General features: G+C 52.2%; 1 protein-coding gene across 6 annotated transcripts in view; it reads left to right on the forward strand.

The window, feature by feature from the left end:
- The window catches only part of pde2a (phosphodiesterase 2A), a 404089-nt gene that overhangs the window by 63078 nt on the left and 325255 nt on the right, over nucleotides 1-15756 (forward strand). Inside the window, exon 1 of one of the 6 annotated variants that reach the window (XM_072576768.1) lies at nucleotides 670-745. The exons of the other annotated variants lie outside the window; for them this stretch is intronic. Coding sequence (XP_072432869.1) covers nucleotides 737-745 — 9 coding nt within the window. The 5' untranslated portion in view covers nucleotides 670-736. Of the gene's footprint in view, nucleotides 1-669; nucleotides 746-15756 lie in introns of those variants that run through there. 6 annotated transcript variants of the gene reach the window in all.

The raw sequence follows: 15756 nt of genomic DNA on the forward strand, positions 1-15756 counted from the left end.
CTAGGCATCTACCTCCACCCTGTGGCACAGTCAGTTGCAGCTCTGAACCAGAAGCTAGGAGAGACGAGAAAAATCTCAGCTGGTTTTCTCTGGAGTGCTCGAGGCTGAGGGGAGACTTGATAGAAGTCTGTACAATTATGGGAGTGTAAATAGGGTTCACGGTCAGAATCGTTTTCCCAGAGTTGAAATGCCTAAAACTAGGGGGCATGCATTTTAAGGTGAGAGGGGAAAGTTCAAAGGAGATGTGAGGGGCTAGTTTCTTACACAGAGGGTGGTAAGAGTCTGGAAAGCACTGCCAGGGGGTGGAGGTAGATACGAGAGGAGGGGGGGGGGGGTTTAAGGGGTGTTTAGATAAAAACATGAGTATACAAAAGAACAAAGGGATATGGACTAAGGGGTGGGAGAAGGGATTAGTTTAATTTGGTGTCATGTTCAGCACAGCATTGTGGGCCGAAGGGGCTATTCCTGTGCTGCACTGTTCTAGGTTCTATGAATCTCACAACCAACAATTGCTGGCCAAGGAAGGTGTGTTAATAATGTGGGTAAACAGGTTGGGTATCAAACCATAATCAGCCAATGAGAGGTGGTAAGGGCAGGAACGATTCTTGCCTGATCTACAGTGAGGCCTGTGATCAAACTGCCTCAGGCAACAGCCTGGCGATATGTTCCGGCAGGAACCAACGATCGAAGCAGACATGAGCATGTGCTCGGTGGGCCGTATGGGCAAGGAAAGAGAATGAAGAAGGTGAGTAGTATATGGTCAGGATAGGAATCACCTGAGGGAGATTCAGAGTAATGGAGAATAGACACCCAAGTGTGAGAGACATGAACCACAGCCAATCACAACATTTATTGATTGGTCAGGAACATAAGCCATCTGAATGATTGACACAGCTGGGGGTGACTACAAACAGGAACACCTCACCCTGATGCTGCTTAAGGCTGTCATCACTGCCAGTGGGAACAGCAGCTGTAAGCATTGTAACCGTACAGAGTCAGGGTTTATTCAGCAGGGTCAGGGTCACTCACTGTGTAACCGTACAGAGTCAGGGTTTATTCAGCAGGATCAGGGTCACTCACTGTGTAACCGTACAGAGTCAGGGTTCATTCAGCAGGGTCAGGGTCACTCACTGTGTAACTGTACAGAGTCAGGGTTTATTCAGCAGGGTAAGGGTCACTCACTGTGTAACCGTACAGAGTCAGGGTTCATTCAGCAGGGTCAGGGTCACTCACTGTGTAACTGTACAGAGTCAGGGTTCATTCAGCAGGGTCAGGGTCACTCACTGTGTAACTGTACAGAGTCAGTGTTTATTCAGCAGGGTAAGGGTCACTCACTGTGTAACCGTACAGAGTCAGTGTTTATTCAGCAGGGTAAGGGTCACTCACTGTGTAACCGTACAGAGTCAGGGTTTATTCAGCAGGGTAAGGGTCACTCACTGTGTAACCGTACAGAGTCAGTGTTTATTCAGCAGGGTAAGGGGTCACTCACTGTGTAACCGTACAGAGTCAGTGTTTATTCAGCAGGGTAAGGGTCAATCACTGTGTAACCGTACAGAGTCAGGGTTTATTCAGGAGGGTAAGGGTCACTCACTGTGTAACTGTACAGAGTCAGTGTTTATTCAGCAGGGTAAGGGTCACTCACAGTGTAACCGTACAGAGTCAGTGTTTATTCTGCAGGGTAAGGGTCACTCACTGTGTAACTGTACAGAGTCAGGGTTTATTCAGCAGGGTAAGGGTCACTCACTGAGTAACCGTACAGAGTCAGTGTTTATTCAGCAGGGTAAGGGTCACTCACAGTGTAACCGTACAGAGTCAGTGTTTATTCTGCAGGGTAAGGGTCACTCACCGTGTAACCGTACAGAGTCAGGGTTTATTCAGCAGGGTAAGGGTCACTCACTGTGTATCCGTACAGAGTCAGGGTTTATTCAGCAGGGTAAGGGTCACTCACTGTGTAACTGTACAGAGTCAGGGTTTATTCAGCAGGGTAAGGGTCACTCACTGTGTAACCGTACAGAGTCAGTGTTTATTCAGCAGGGTAAGGGTCACTCACTGTGTAACCGTACAGAGTCAGGGTTTATTTATTCAGCAGGATAAGGGTCACTCACTGTGTAACCGTACAGAGTCAGTGTTCATTCAGGAGGGTAAGGGTCACTCACTGTGTAACCGTACAGAGTCAGTGTTCATTTAGCAGGGTAAGGGTCACTCACTGTGTAACCGTACAGAGTCAGTGTTTATTCAGCAGGGTAAGAGTCACTCACTGTGTAACCGTACAGAGTCAGGATTTATTCAGTAGGGTAAGGGTCACTCACTGTGTAACCGTACAGAGTCAGGGTTTATTTATTCAGCAGGGTAAGGGTCACTCACTGTGTAACTGTACAGAGTCAGTGTTTATTCAGCAGGGTTAGGGTCACTCACTGTGTAACCGTACAGAGTCAGTGTTTATTCAGCAGGGTAAGGGTCACTCACTGTGTGACCGTACAGAGTCAGGGTTTATTCAGCAGGGTAAGGGTCACTCACTGTGTAACCGTACAGAGTCAGTGTTTATTCTGCAGGGTAAGGGTCACTCACTGTGTAACTGTACAGAGTCAGGGTTTATTCAGCAGGGTAAGGGTCACTCACAGTGTAACTGTAATGTGTCAGTGTTCATTCAGCAGGGTAAGGGTCACTCACTGTGTAACCGTACAGAGTCAGTGTTCATTTAGCAGGGTAAGGGTCACTCACTGTGTAACCGTACAGAGTCAGGGTTTATTCAGCAGGGTAAGGGTCACTCACTGTGTAACTGTACAGAGTCAGTGTTTATTCAGCAGGGTAAGGGTCACTCACTGTGTAACCGTACAGAGTCAGTGTTTATTCAGCAGGGTAAGGGTCACTCACTGTGTAACCGTACAGAGTCAGGGTTTATTCAGCAGGGTAAGGGTCACTCACTGTGTAACCGTACAGAGTCAGTGTTCATTCAGCAGGGTAAGGGTCACTCACTGTGTAACCGTACAGAATCAGTGTTTATTCAGCAGGGTAAGGGGCACTCACTGTGTAACTGTACAGAGTCAGTGTTTATTCAGCAGGGTAAGGGTCACTCACTGTGTAACCGTACAGAGTCAGTGTTTATTCTGCAGGGTAAGGGTCACTCACTGTGTAACCGTACAGAGTCAGTGTTTATTCATAGAAAGGTAGAAACTAGTAGCTGGAGTAGACCATTCAGCCCTTCCAGGCCTGCTGTGCTGTTTTATGTGGTCTGGGAAGGTCCTTTCTCTCAATGCTACATTCTTGCTTTGTCCCCATGTCTTTTAAAATTACAAAGAATGATATCTCTTCTGAATATAGTCAGTGATGTGTTCTCCACAGTGTCCTGTGGGAGAGAATTGCACAGGCTCACTCCTGTCTGAGTGACGAAATCTTTCCTCCTCTCATTCTAAAGTGGTCTACCCTGTAACCTGACAGTGGGTCCCTGGATTGAGTCTGTCCAGCCTCTATGAGAATGTTATATATTTCAATGAGATCCCCCTCTCCCCCCCCCTTGTAATCCCCAGTGAATATGAACCCAATCAGACCAACCTCTTCCCCCTATAGCACAGTCCCCGGTATCAGCCAGGTGTCTCGCTGCTATCCTCCCTCTGTAACAGGTATGTCCTTTCTAATGGAGGACAACACTACACCCAGTCCTGGACAGGGTCCTGGGTAATCCAGCACGCTAAGGGTTAACCCAACAGTGGGAGGTTTATAATAAGTTTGTTGCTCCTGCTGCTCAGAAACGATGGACTGTGTTCAGTTTGTTGGGGAATTGTTTAGTTGCGAGCAAGTAGTGAGTGGGTTTAAGAGCCTGTTGTGCTTGTGTTGGGGCTGATGTTATTGTCTCCAGGTTTATTCCGTTTGCTCGCTCCTGGGTTTTTTTTAGTGAATTGCCGCGGTGTCACTGATTCTTGTGTTCATGCTCCCTCAGCTCCCACAGCTTGGATCACACCTCACCCACTGATGTCCTTCCCATGGACATCATCACCCCAACACCCCCCACCCCACCGGCTCCTCGTATACTGTACCCCACACACCCCTCTCCCCCCCCGTACCCCACACACCCCTCTCCCCCCCCCCGCCGTACCCCACACACCTCTCTCCCCCCCGCCGTACCCCACACACCCCTCTCCCCCCCCCCCGCCGTACCCCACACACCCCTCTCCCCCCCGCCGTACCCCACACACCCCTCTCCCCCTGTACCCCACACACCCCTCTCCCCCCCGCCGTACCCCACACACCCCTCTCCCCCTGTACCCCACACACCCCTCTCCCCCTGTACCCCACACACCCCTCTCCCCCTGTACCCCACACACCCCTCTCCCCCTGTACCCCACACACCCCTCTCCCCCTGTACCCCACACACCCCTCTCCCCCTGTACTCCACACACCCCTCTCCCCCTGTACCCCACACACCCCTCTCCCCCCCTTTATCCCACACACCCCTCTCCCCCCCGCCGTACCCCACACACCCCTCTCCCCCTGTACCCCACACACCCCTCTCCCCCTGTACCCCACACACCCCTCTCCCCCTGTACCCCACACACCCCTCTCCCCCTGTACTCCACACACCCCTCTCCCCCTGTACTCCACACACCCCTCTCCCCCTGTACCCCACACACCCCTCTCCCCCCCTTTATCCCACACACCCCTCTCCCCCCCTGTACCCCACACACCCCTCTCCCCCTGTACCCCACACACCCCCTCTCCCCCCCCCCCGTACCCCACACACCCCCTCTCCCCCCCTGTACCCCACACACCCCTCTCCCCCTGTACCCCACACACCCCTCTCCCCCCCGTACCCCACACACCCCTCTCCCCCCCGTACCCCACACACCCCTCTCCCCCCCCGTACCCCACACACCCCTCTCCCCCCCGTACCCCACACACCCCTCTCCCCCCCCGTACCCCACACACCCCTCTCCCCCCCGTACCCCACACACCCCTCTCCCCCCCGTACCCCACACACCCCTCTCCCCCCCGTACCCCACACACCCCTCTCCCCCCCGTACCCCACACACCCCTCTCCCCCCCCGTACCCCACACACCCCTCTCCCCTCCCCGTACCCCACACACCCCTCTCCCCCCCGTACCCCACACACCCCTCTCCCCCCCTGTACCCCACACACCCCTCTCCCCCCCCGTACCCCACACACCCCTCTCCCCCCCTGTACCCCACACACCCCTCTCCCCCCCTGTACCCCCACACACCCCTCTCCCCCTGTACCCCACACACCCCTCTCCCCCCTGTACCCCACACACCCCTCTCCCCCCCCGTACCCCACACACCCCTCTCCCCCCTGTACCCCACACACCCCTCTCCCCCCCGTACCCCACACAGCCCTCTCCCCCCCTGTACCCCACACACCCCTCTCCCCCCTCCGTACCCCACACACCCCTCTCCCCCCCCGCCATACCCCACACACCCCTCTCCCCCTGTACCCCACACACCCCTCTCCCCCCCCCCCGTACCCCACACACCCCTCTCCCCCCCCTGTACCCCACACACCCCGCTCCCCCCCCGCCATACCCCACACACCCCTCTCCCCCCTGTACCCCACACAGCCCACTGCCCTCTGTACCCCACACACCCCACTCCCCTCCGTACCTGACACACTCCTCTCCCCCCGTAACCCACGCATCACACTTCCCCCCCCCCCCACCCCTGTACCCCACGCATCACACTCCCCCCGTACCCCACGCATCACGCTCCCCCCGTACCCCACACGCCCCTCTCTTCCTCCGTACCCCACGCCTTCTCCCCCCCCGTACCCCACACATGCCCCCCCCCGTACCCCACACATGCCCCTCTCCCCCCCCCCTCCCGTACTCCACACGCCTCTCTCCTCCCGTACCCCACACGCCCCTCTCTACCCCCCCATACCCCCACACGCCCCTCTCTCCCCCCCCGTACCCCACGCATCACGCTCCCCCCCCCCGTACCCCACGCATCACGCTCCCCCCCCCCCCGTACCCCACACATCACGCTCCCCCCCGTACCCCATGCCCCTCTCTCCCCCCGTACTCCACGCCCCCTCTCTCCCCCCTGTACCCCACACGCCCCTCTCTTCCCCCCCCCCGTATCCCCACACGCCCCTCTCTCCCCCCGTACCCCATTCCCCCTGTACACCCCTCCCCCTTTACCCCACTCTCTCCACTCCCCCAGTAGCCCACTCTCCCTGTACCCACACACCTCACTCCCCCTGTAGCCCCACCCCACCCTCACTCTCCCCACCCTCCTATAGCATCACGCTGCTGTCTCTCACCCTCTCTACCCCAAGCCCCTCTTCCCCACTCCCTCATATCTCCCCCAACCCTGTGTGAGCCCTGCTCTCTCATGGGTGCAGTCTCTCTGGAACGGGAGTACCCTTGGGGCTGTCTGTGTCCGAGTGGTTGGGACTGGGATCAGTCACAGTGCCCCAGGGCCAGTGAATATGATCTCCCTTCCTGGAGGGTCATGTACCTTGTGCAGTGTTCACACTGAGCACATGTTGGTTTTGAGCAGAGACTCCTGTGTTCCAGTTTAAAGGGTGTGTTCGTTGTCCTGGAAGCTTCAGTTTGGTTCATTCGCCCTGTCAGCCTTTCACACGCAGCCTGTAAGGAGGGACTACACACCATTCCCTCAGTCACAGCAGCCTCAGCACGTTCCTCTCTCATCTCAGTCTCACACTGTTGGGGTTTGAAGTCCCAGTGCAGAGGTTTAAACACAGGTGGACACTCTGTGCAGCATCGAGGGAGTGCTGCAGGGTCACTGACAGATGCTGTATGAAGCTGTCACTCTGTCAGTCCCCCCCCCCCCCCCCCCCTCCCCTCCCCTCCCCCTCCCCCCCCCCCCTCTCTTTCTCTTTTCTCTCTCTTCTCTCTCCCTGTCTCTCAGATGTAAAAACATTCCACACATACCGTTCTGAGGGTGTGGAGTAATTCCTTCCAGGTTCTGGCCAATAACACACCTCAACCAGCAGCATGTGAAACAGATGGAACTTGCACAGCTGGTTTTGGGATCTTGCTGTGTACAAAGTTGCTCCTCCTGTGCAGCATTAAACTGTAAAAACATTCTTCATTGGGCTAAGCAAGATGTCTGCGATAGTAACATGTCTGTGTGGGACAGTGTAGAGGAAGCTTTACTCTGTACCTAACCCCATGCTGTCCCTGCCCTGGGAGTGTTTGATGGAGGGGGACAGTGTAGAGGAAGCTTTACTCTGTACCTAACCCCATGCTGTCCCTGCCCTGGGAATGTTTGCGGGAGATGTATTTTATGACTGTGTGCCTGAACTAAATGTGGGAGGTGATGAGTGGTGCATGTGGTCAGAGAGATTTTCGGTGAATGTTGTTCGTTCTGGGACTGTGCATGGACAGTGTTAAATGTGGGTTTGACGCTACCCTCTGCCTGTGTAGTAGGAGGCCCGGGGGGGGGGGTGTGTGAATATTGTCCTTTTGACAGCGGTCCCTGTTGTTCACGACAGGCTGCAAGCGTAATATTTACTTTTCTAATTGAGTAAGACAGGAAGCAAAACACACAATTGGAGCCTGAGAATAAACACTGAAGGCTTGAGTAAAGTGTCTCTTCAAACAACTTGAGATAAGGAGGTGAAGCAGTGAAGCACTGTCAACAGCACCGGGCAGGTGCTCCTCAGGATTAGCAGCTACTGACAACATCAGTTCACCCTCCTACCCTCACTCCGCCTCCCGGAAAACACCCAATCCAAACCTTCCCAGACTGGAGCAACGTGGATACAAAGCTGGATGAGTGATGGGAAACAGGCAGTCATGGTCAATGGCATTTCTCAGGCTGGGAGAAGGATTGGAGTGGTGTTCCTCAGGGGCTGGTGTTCGGATCCTGCTTTTCCTGTTCTATATCAATGATGGTTTGGCGACGTCGGTGGTGGACTGGGGTGTACAAAGTTTTTTTTAAAAAAATCACACAACGCCAGATTAGAGTCCAATAGGTTTAATTGGAAGCACTAGCTTTCAGAGCACTGCTCCTTAGTTAAAAATCACACAATACTAAGTTTATTTGGAAGCACTTCTTTTCAGAGTACCACTCCATAACCACCTGGTGAAGGAGCAAGACTCCGAGAGCTGCTGTTTCCAAATAAACCTGTAACCTGATGTTGTGCGATTTCTAACTAATATTAATGATCCAGATCTTGTGCAGGGGTCATTTTCAAGATTTCCAGATGACACTAAACTTGGAAGAATTATAAACCATTAGGAGGACAATGTGGGAGTCCAGAAGGATATTGACCAGTTGATGGAGTGTGTGAATAGAGACCGCAGTTTATCAAGCACACAGTGTCCTCAGCGTTATTAATACGGGTATAGGGTACAGGAGCGAGGAGGTGATCCGGGACTTGTACAAGACACTTGTTGGACCTCAGCTGGAGGTTTGGGTACAGCTGTGGGTGCCACGTTATAGGAATGCATCTTTAGGGAGAGCAGAAATGATTTACAAGGATGGTTCCAGGGATGAGAAATGTCCGTGATGAGGAGAGATTGAGACGATGAGGAATCTGGACAGAATAGACTGGGAGGAACTGTTTCCACTTGTAAAATCGGAGGGCCTAGGTTTAAGATGATATACAAATGAAGTAAGGATGATGTGAGATTTTCTTTTTCACTCCGTAATTAGTTAGGGTGTGGAACACGCTACCTGGAAATGTGGTGGGGGCAGGTTTAATGAAAGCACCTGAGAGAGACATTGGATGGCTGTTTGGTTGGAAATGGTGTGCAGTGATATGGGGTAACAGCAGGAGATTGGCATTAGGGGATAGAACCAGTGCTGGCACAGGGGGCTGAGCGGCCTCCTTCTGTACCATAACAAGTTTTGAGATTCTCACCTTGACGGTTTGATTAGATTAGATTACGTTACAGTGTGGAAACAGGCCCTTCGGCCCAACAAGTTTGCTGTGGCTGAGTTGGCAACGGCCTCCCATCTCATCCACACCGTGTTGGGGTTCAAGTTCCATTCCAGGTGGGTGCTCCCAGGGCCGGACTGAGGGGGTGCTGCACTGTCAGAGGGCCCACCTTTGAGATGGTGTGAAAGGTCACATGACGGCTCCTTGAAACAGAGCCGGCTGTCTGTTGTTAACTCTGTTAGTAAATGATGACAGAGTACGGTGTCAGTCTGTTCCTTCATGGGCATCACTCGGATCTGTTGCCCATTGCTAATTGTCCTTGAGCTGACCGATATGCAGGAACATAGAGATGAGGTTCTAATCAGACCAGCCGCGAACTCGCTGATTGGTGATGCAGCCTCGAAGGGCCTGCTCTTGTTCCTTGTTCACATGGTGAGGGTGTGAGTGGGTGTAGGACTAATTAGGCAGCACTGTCACAGAGCTGCCTACTTGCAGAGCGCTTCAGAGAACATCTCCGGGAGCTTCCTCCATCGCTGCTCCCTCACCACCTGACGCCTGGAGGAAGAACACCCTTCAACCCCAGGGCATCAATGTGGACTTCACCAGTTTCCTCATTTCCCCCCCCCCCCCCCCACCCCCCTTACCCCAGTTCCAACCTTCCAGACCTGTCCCACTTGTCAATCTCCCTTCCCACCTATCCACTCCACCCTCCTCTCCAACCACCTATTGCAGTCTCAGCTACCTCCCCCCCCACCCCCCCAACAGCACCCCCCTCCCATTTATCTCTCCACCCCTGAGGCTCCCAGCCCGATTTCCTGATGAAGGGCTTTTGCCCGAAATGTCGACTCTCCTGCCCCTCAGGTGCTGCCTGACCTGCTGTGCTTTTCCAGCACCACACCCTCTCGACTCTGATCTCTAGCACCTGGAGGCCTCACTTTTGCCTTGCACTGTCACAGAGACAGTGGGATGGGCTGAACAGCCTCCTCTTGTGCTATCAGATTCTGCAAGTGTTTGATGTGAAAGCTTGCTCTCCATCTTGGCAAAACCAAACAATAGCGTTCTGCAGTGTTCCTTGTGCAGTTGTTGTGGCCTTCTCTCTATCTCTCAGGCTCTCTTGTCCCTTTCTCCAGTAGTGTCAATGTTGCTTAGGGATTTACAGGCCGCTCTTCCACATACTGGTTGGCGTGAATACACATCAGATAATATGTGGCTCGGAGCAATCCACTGCTTTGTAATTCAGTCCAGTGGCTGTGAATACAAACTGTGCTGGAAAGCTGTGTCGTTGATCAGTCGGGCTGGAGGGAGAGGTGGTACTGAGGCCAGCTGGATACTTCTTCTAAAGAGCTAGCATGGAGATGATAGGATGAATGGTCTCCGTCTGCTCTGTAAGAGTCTGGTATCAGCAGTGTCGCGTGAAGCAGTTAGGACCTGAAAGGGTTCACTGACTTCACGTGATAAACTCAGGATATGAAGGCAGCGCCTACAGGAAGGTGCTAATCAAGTCCCACTCCTTGTTAAAGTGCCATATAGCGACAGTAATGTCCACTTAGAGCCAGGTCTGGTGTGAGGTCCTTCCAAGGAATGTTAGTCTCTCAGTTGTAATGTCACCTATCTCTCTGGAATAAATCCACAAATTAAAGTGGAATACTGCAGTTGCTGGAAATCACGCAATGTTACAGCTTGACCACATAGCAACACACACACTCACACACACAGGATTAGGCCATTCAGCCCCTCAAGCCTGTTCCACCATTCAGTGAGTCTCTACAGCCTAACTCCATTTACCTGCATTTTGCTCATTTTTGGATTCTGGGAGGAAACCCGAGCACCCGGAGGAAACCCACGCAGACACGGGGAGAGTGTGCAAACTCCACACAGTCAGTCACCTGAGGGTGGGATCGAACCCTGGCATTGGGAAGCAGCAGTGCTAACCACTGAGCCACCATGCCACCCATACCCTTCCCTACTCGGTTGTCAGTAGCTGAAACCGATACAATAAAAGGGATTCATGGCCATGAATGTGCCCAAGGAATCTCCAATAATTCTGGCATCCATGACCCGAAGAGATAGGACTAGGAGTAGGCTATTCGGCCCGTCAACTCTGCTCTGCCATTCAATGCTGATCGTTTTCTAGGTTGGCGGAGCTGGTATTTGAAAATACACCAAGCAGGATAGGGTTAAAAATCATACTTAACAAGAGACAAAATTATATTTATCACTAAAACAGGCACTCCAATGTAACTTTGGTCTCCCACTTGGGGTAGTATAGTGGCCCATTGGACAACACTGCTACCTCACAGAGCCAGGGACCCGGGTTCGATTTCACCCTCAGGCAACTGTCCGTGTGGAGTTTACACATTCTCCCCGTGTCCTCTGGGTGCTCTGGTTTCCTCCTCCCCCAGACCAGAAATGAGATCAGGTGGATTGGCCATGCTAAATTACCCGTAGTGTTCAGGGATGTGCAGGGTTAGCTGTGGGAAATGCAGGGATACTGGGATAGAGTCGGGGAGGTGGGTCTGGTTGGGATGATCTTTGGAGAGTCTGTGTGGGCTAGATGGGCTGAATGGCCTGCTTCCACACTGTAGGGAATCTATGATTCCACGTTGTCATGTCTGTAAATCCTGCAGCCCATGTCTTAAGTCTGAATGAATCCTGTGCTCACTGCCCTACACTGGCTCCCAGTCGGGCGATGTTCCGATGTGCTGATTTTAATTGTCCCAGTATTGGTGAAGGAGCCTTCAACTACCAGGATCCTTGTGTCTGGATTTCCCTCTCCAAATCTCCCAGCCTCTGTCGTCTCATCTAAGATGGACCTGTTCCTTTATAAGAACTTGGAGCTGGAGGAGGCCATTCAGCCCCTCGTGCCTGTTCCACCATTTAATACGATCGTATCTGATCTCATCTCCGCCTCAACCCCCCCCACTTTCCTGCCCACTCTCCATCACCCTTAAACCTATTACTCGTTAAAAATCTGTCTATCTCTTCCTTAAATTTACCCAGTGTCCCAACACACTCTGGGGGAGTGAATTCCACAGATTCGTGACCCACTTGGAGAAGTAAATTCTCCTCCTCCTCCCTGTTTTAAATTGACCGCCTCTTATCGTAAAACTTTGACTCTTTGGTTAAACTTTGTTTTTGTGCCTGGAGGGTCAGTACTTCAGCTGGAACAGCATCTACCTCCTTAAGCTGCTCGCTTTAATAATGTCAATATTTAACCATGTCATTTCAAGTTAACCAAGGTCTAGAATCTGAATGGGTCTGTACTCTGTAACAGGCACAGCCCTTCTCCATATCGCTGTGTTGTTAGATAGGGGAGGCCAGCAGGCAATGTATGCAGAAAGCTGCAACACAAAGGGACTTAGGGTGGGGTGGGGACTTGTACATGAACCACAGAAAGCTAGCACACTGGGTTAGCAGGGAATCAGGAAGGGTCATGGGATGTTGGCCCTTATTTCAAGGGGGTTGGAGTATAAGAGTAGGGAGGTCTTACTGCAACTGTACAAGGTGCTGGGGAGGTCACTGATGGAGCACTGTGAGCCGTTCCCATCCCTTATTTAAGGAAAGATATCATTTCATTGGAGGCAGTTCAGAGAAGGTTCACTAGGCTGGTCCCTGGGACGGGGAAGGATTGTTTTCTGAACAAAGGTTAAACAGGTTGGGACTCTACTCCCTGGAGTTTAGAAAAATGAGAGGGGATCTCACTGAAACATCCAGGGCTCTTAAGGGGCTTGAGTGGGTCAATGCTGAGAGGATGTTTCCCGTCATGGGAGGGTCTAGGACCAGAGGGTATAGGCTCAGAATAAAGGGGCACCCATTTCAGACTGAGATGGGGAGGAATTTCTCCTGAGGTTTGAGAGTCTTTGGAACTCCTTGTCACAGAGAGCTGTGAGGGCAGAGTCCTTGTGGATATTTAAGGCTGAGAGAGATTCTTGATCAGTCGGGGAATTAAGGGTTATAGGGGAAAGGGCAGGAAGGTGGACATGAGGAGTGTCAGGATCAGCCATGATTCTATTGAAGGGGGGAGCAGGCTTGAGGGGCTGAATGGCCCACTCTTACTTGATGTCTTCTGGTCTTAATTTCTATCCCTGAGGTAGGACTGTGTGATCAACGTTACTGCATCCAGCTACATTACACTGTGAGACAAATTGGCTAGCTATTTCAAAGAGCTGACACTGGCTCGATGGGCCGAAAGGCCTCCATCTGATCCCTAAGATTTAATGTTTCTGTTTGGAAAGGAAGGAGGTGTAGGGGCCAAGGTTTGTGCACTCTGGCATAGAATGTTGGAGTACTTTCCAAAGCTATGATTTGCTGATTCTCAACAGCCAACACATCTCCCTTCACATCAGAGTGAGTTATTTTCATCTCATTAAGAATGAGGACAGTTTGTTTTGGGAAATAAAGTTGTTCCAACTGGGCTTTAGGGAGATAAATACAAGCTCCTGTTCAAATAAATTGTGAAAAGGACATAAAGAGGCTGAGAAGAGATCTAGATGTGATGGAGTGGACAAGCATTTGGCAAGTAGAGTATAATGTGTGAAAATTTGAGATTGTCCATTTTGAGAGGAAGAGTTTAAAAAGAAGCACATGATCAAATAGGTGAGAGTTTGCAGAGGGAACAGAGTGTCCTAATGTGTGAATCACGAAAGGTTGCAATATTTTGCCACGATGAAGGTCTCCAAACCCTCCGTTTCTTCCCCTCACGCCGTCCCAACCAGTACCCTCCCACCCACACCCTCATCCCCCCTGGCTGAACTGGTCTGCACACTCAACAACTTCTCCTTCCAACCCTCCCATTTCCTCCAGACCAAAGAGGTAGTCATGGGCCCCTGCATGGCACCCAGCTATGCCTGCCTCTTCGTTGGGTACGTGGAACAGTCCATCTTCCGTAGTTACACTGGCACCACCCCCCACCACTTCCTCCGCTACATTGATGATTGCATCAGCGCCACTTTGTGCTCCTACAAACGGTTCACCAACTTCATAAACACCTTCTACCCCCACTTCAAGTTCACCTGGACCATCTCAAGTACCTCCCTCCCCTTCCTCGACCTCTCCATCTACATCTCTGGTGACCAACTAACCACTGACATCTTCTACAAACCCACCGACTCCCACAGCTACCTGGATTACACCTCCTCCCACCCTGCCTCCTGCAAAAATGCCATCCCGTATTCCCAATTCCTCCGCCTCTGCCGTATCTGCTCCCAGGAGGACCACTTCCACCACAGAACATGCCAGATGGCCTCCTTCTTCAAAGACCGCAATTTCCCCTCCCACGTGGTTGATGATGCCCTCAGCGCATCTCATCCACATCCCGCCCTTCTGCCCTCGAACCCCACCCCTCCAACTGCAACAAAGACAGAACCCTCTGCTCCCTCACCTTCCACCCCACCAACCTCCGGATACGTCACATCACCTTCTGACATTTCTGCCACTTACAAACAGACCCCACCACCAGAGAGATATTCTCCTCCCCACCCTATCTGCGTTCCAGAGAGACCATTCCCTCCATGACTCCCTCGTCAGGTCCCTCACCCCTTCCATCAGCCCATTCTTCCCTCCTGGCACCTTCTCCTGCCACCGCAGGAATTGCAAAACCTCCCCCCTCACCTCAATCCAAGGCCCCAGAGGAGCCTTCCACATCAGACAGAGAGTTACCTGCACTTCCACACACATTGTTTACTGTGTCGCACCCGATGTGGTCTCCTTTACATTGGGGCGTGGCTGAACACTTCAACTCCCCCTCCCACTCCGCCAAGGACATGCAGGTCCTGGGCCTTCTCCATCGATGCTCCAACACCTGGAGGAAGAACACCTCATCTTCCACCTCAGGACCCTGCCACCACATGGGATTAATGTGGATCTCACCAGTTTCCTCATTTCCCCTCCCCCCACCTTATCTCAGATCCAACCTTCCAGTACAGCACCGCCCTCATGACCTGTCCCATCTGATCATCTCCCTTCCCATCTATCTGCTCTCTGACCTTTACCCCCCATCTCCATCCACCTAGCCCACTCTCAGCTACCTTCCCCCCCCCACCCCCACTCCCATTTATCTCTCAGTCCCTGACTCACATCCTCATTCCTGATGAAGGGCTAATGCCCAAAACATCGACTCTCCTGTCCCTCGGATGCTGCCTGACCTGCTGTGCTTTTCCAGCACCACTCTCGAATCTGATCTCTAGCATCTGCAGTCCTCACTTTCCCTGAAAGCAAGTAATCAGGGCAGCCAATAGAATGTTAATGTCAATGTGTTGATATCATAGGGCATGTCATTAGGAAGGAAGAGGTTTTGAGCATCTTGAAAAATATTACGGTGGATCAGTCCCCAGGGCCTGATGGGATCTATCCCAGGATACCGAGGGAGGTAAGGGAGGAGATTGCTGGGGACTTGACAGAGATCTCTGCATCCTCTTTAGCTACAGAGGTGCCAGGAGGCTGGAGGATAGCCAATGTTGTTGCTTTGTTGAACAAGAGTAATTCAGGATATTATGGGGCGGTGAGTCTTATATCAGTGGTTGGGCAACAATTAGAGGAGAGTCTTGGGAACAGGATTTACTCACATTTGGAAAAGAATGACTTATTAGGACTAAAGTTAAAAATCACACAACACAACACAATGTGATAACACAAGGTGATAGTCCAACAGGTTTATTTGAAAAAAACTAGCTTTCGGAGCTCTGTCCCTTCGTCAGGTGGTTGTGAGGGAGCAGTGTTCCAAAAGCTAGCGCTTCCGAATAAACCTGTTGGACTATAGCCTGGTGTTGTGTGAGTTTAACTTTGTCCACCCCAGTCCAACACTGGTTCCTCCAAATCATTATTAGGGATAGCCAGCATGGCTTTGTGCAGGGAGACCTGAGTTCATAAAAGTGATTGGGTTTCCTGAGGAAGTCAC

Source organism: Chiloscyllium punctatum, chromosome 9 (assembly GCF_047496795.1).
Source record: "Chiloscyllium punctatum isolate Juve2018m chromosome 9, sChiPun1.3, whole genome shotgun sequence".
Lineage (NCBI taxonomy): Eukaryota > Metazoa > Chordata > Chondrichthyes > Orectolobiformes > Hemiscylliidae > Chiloscyllium > Chiloscyllium punctatum.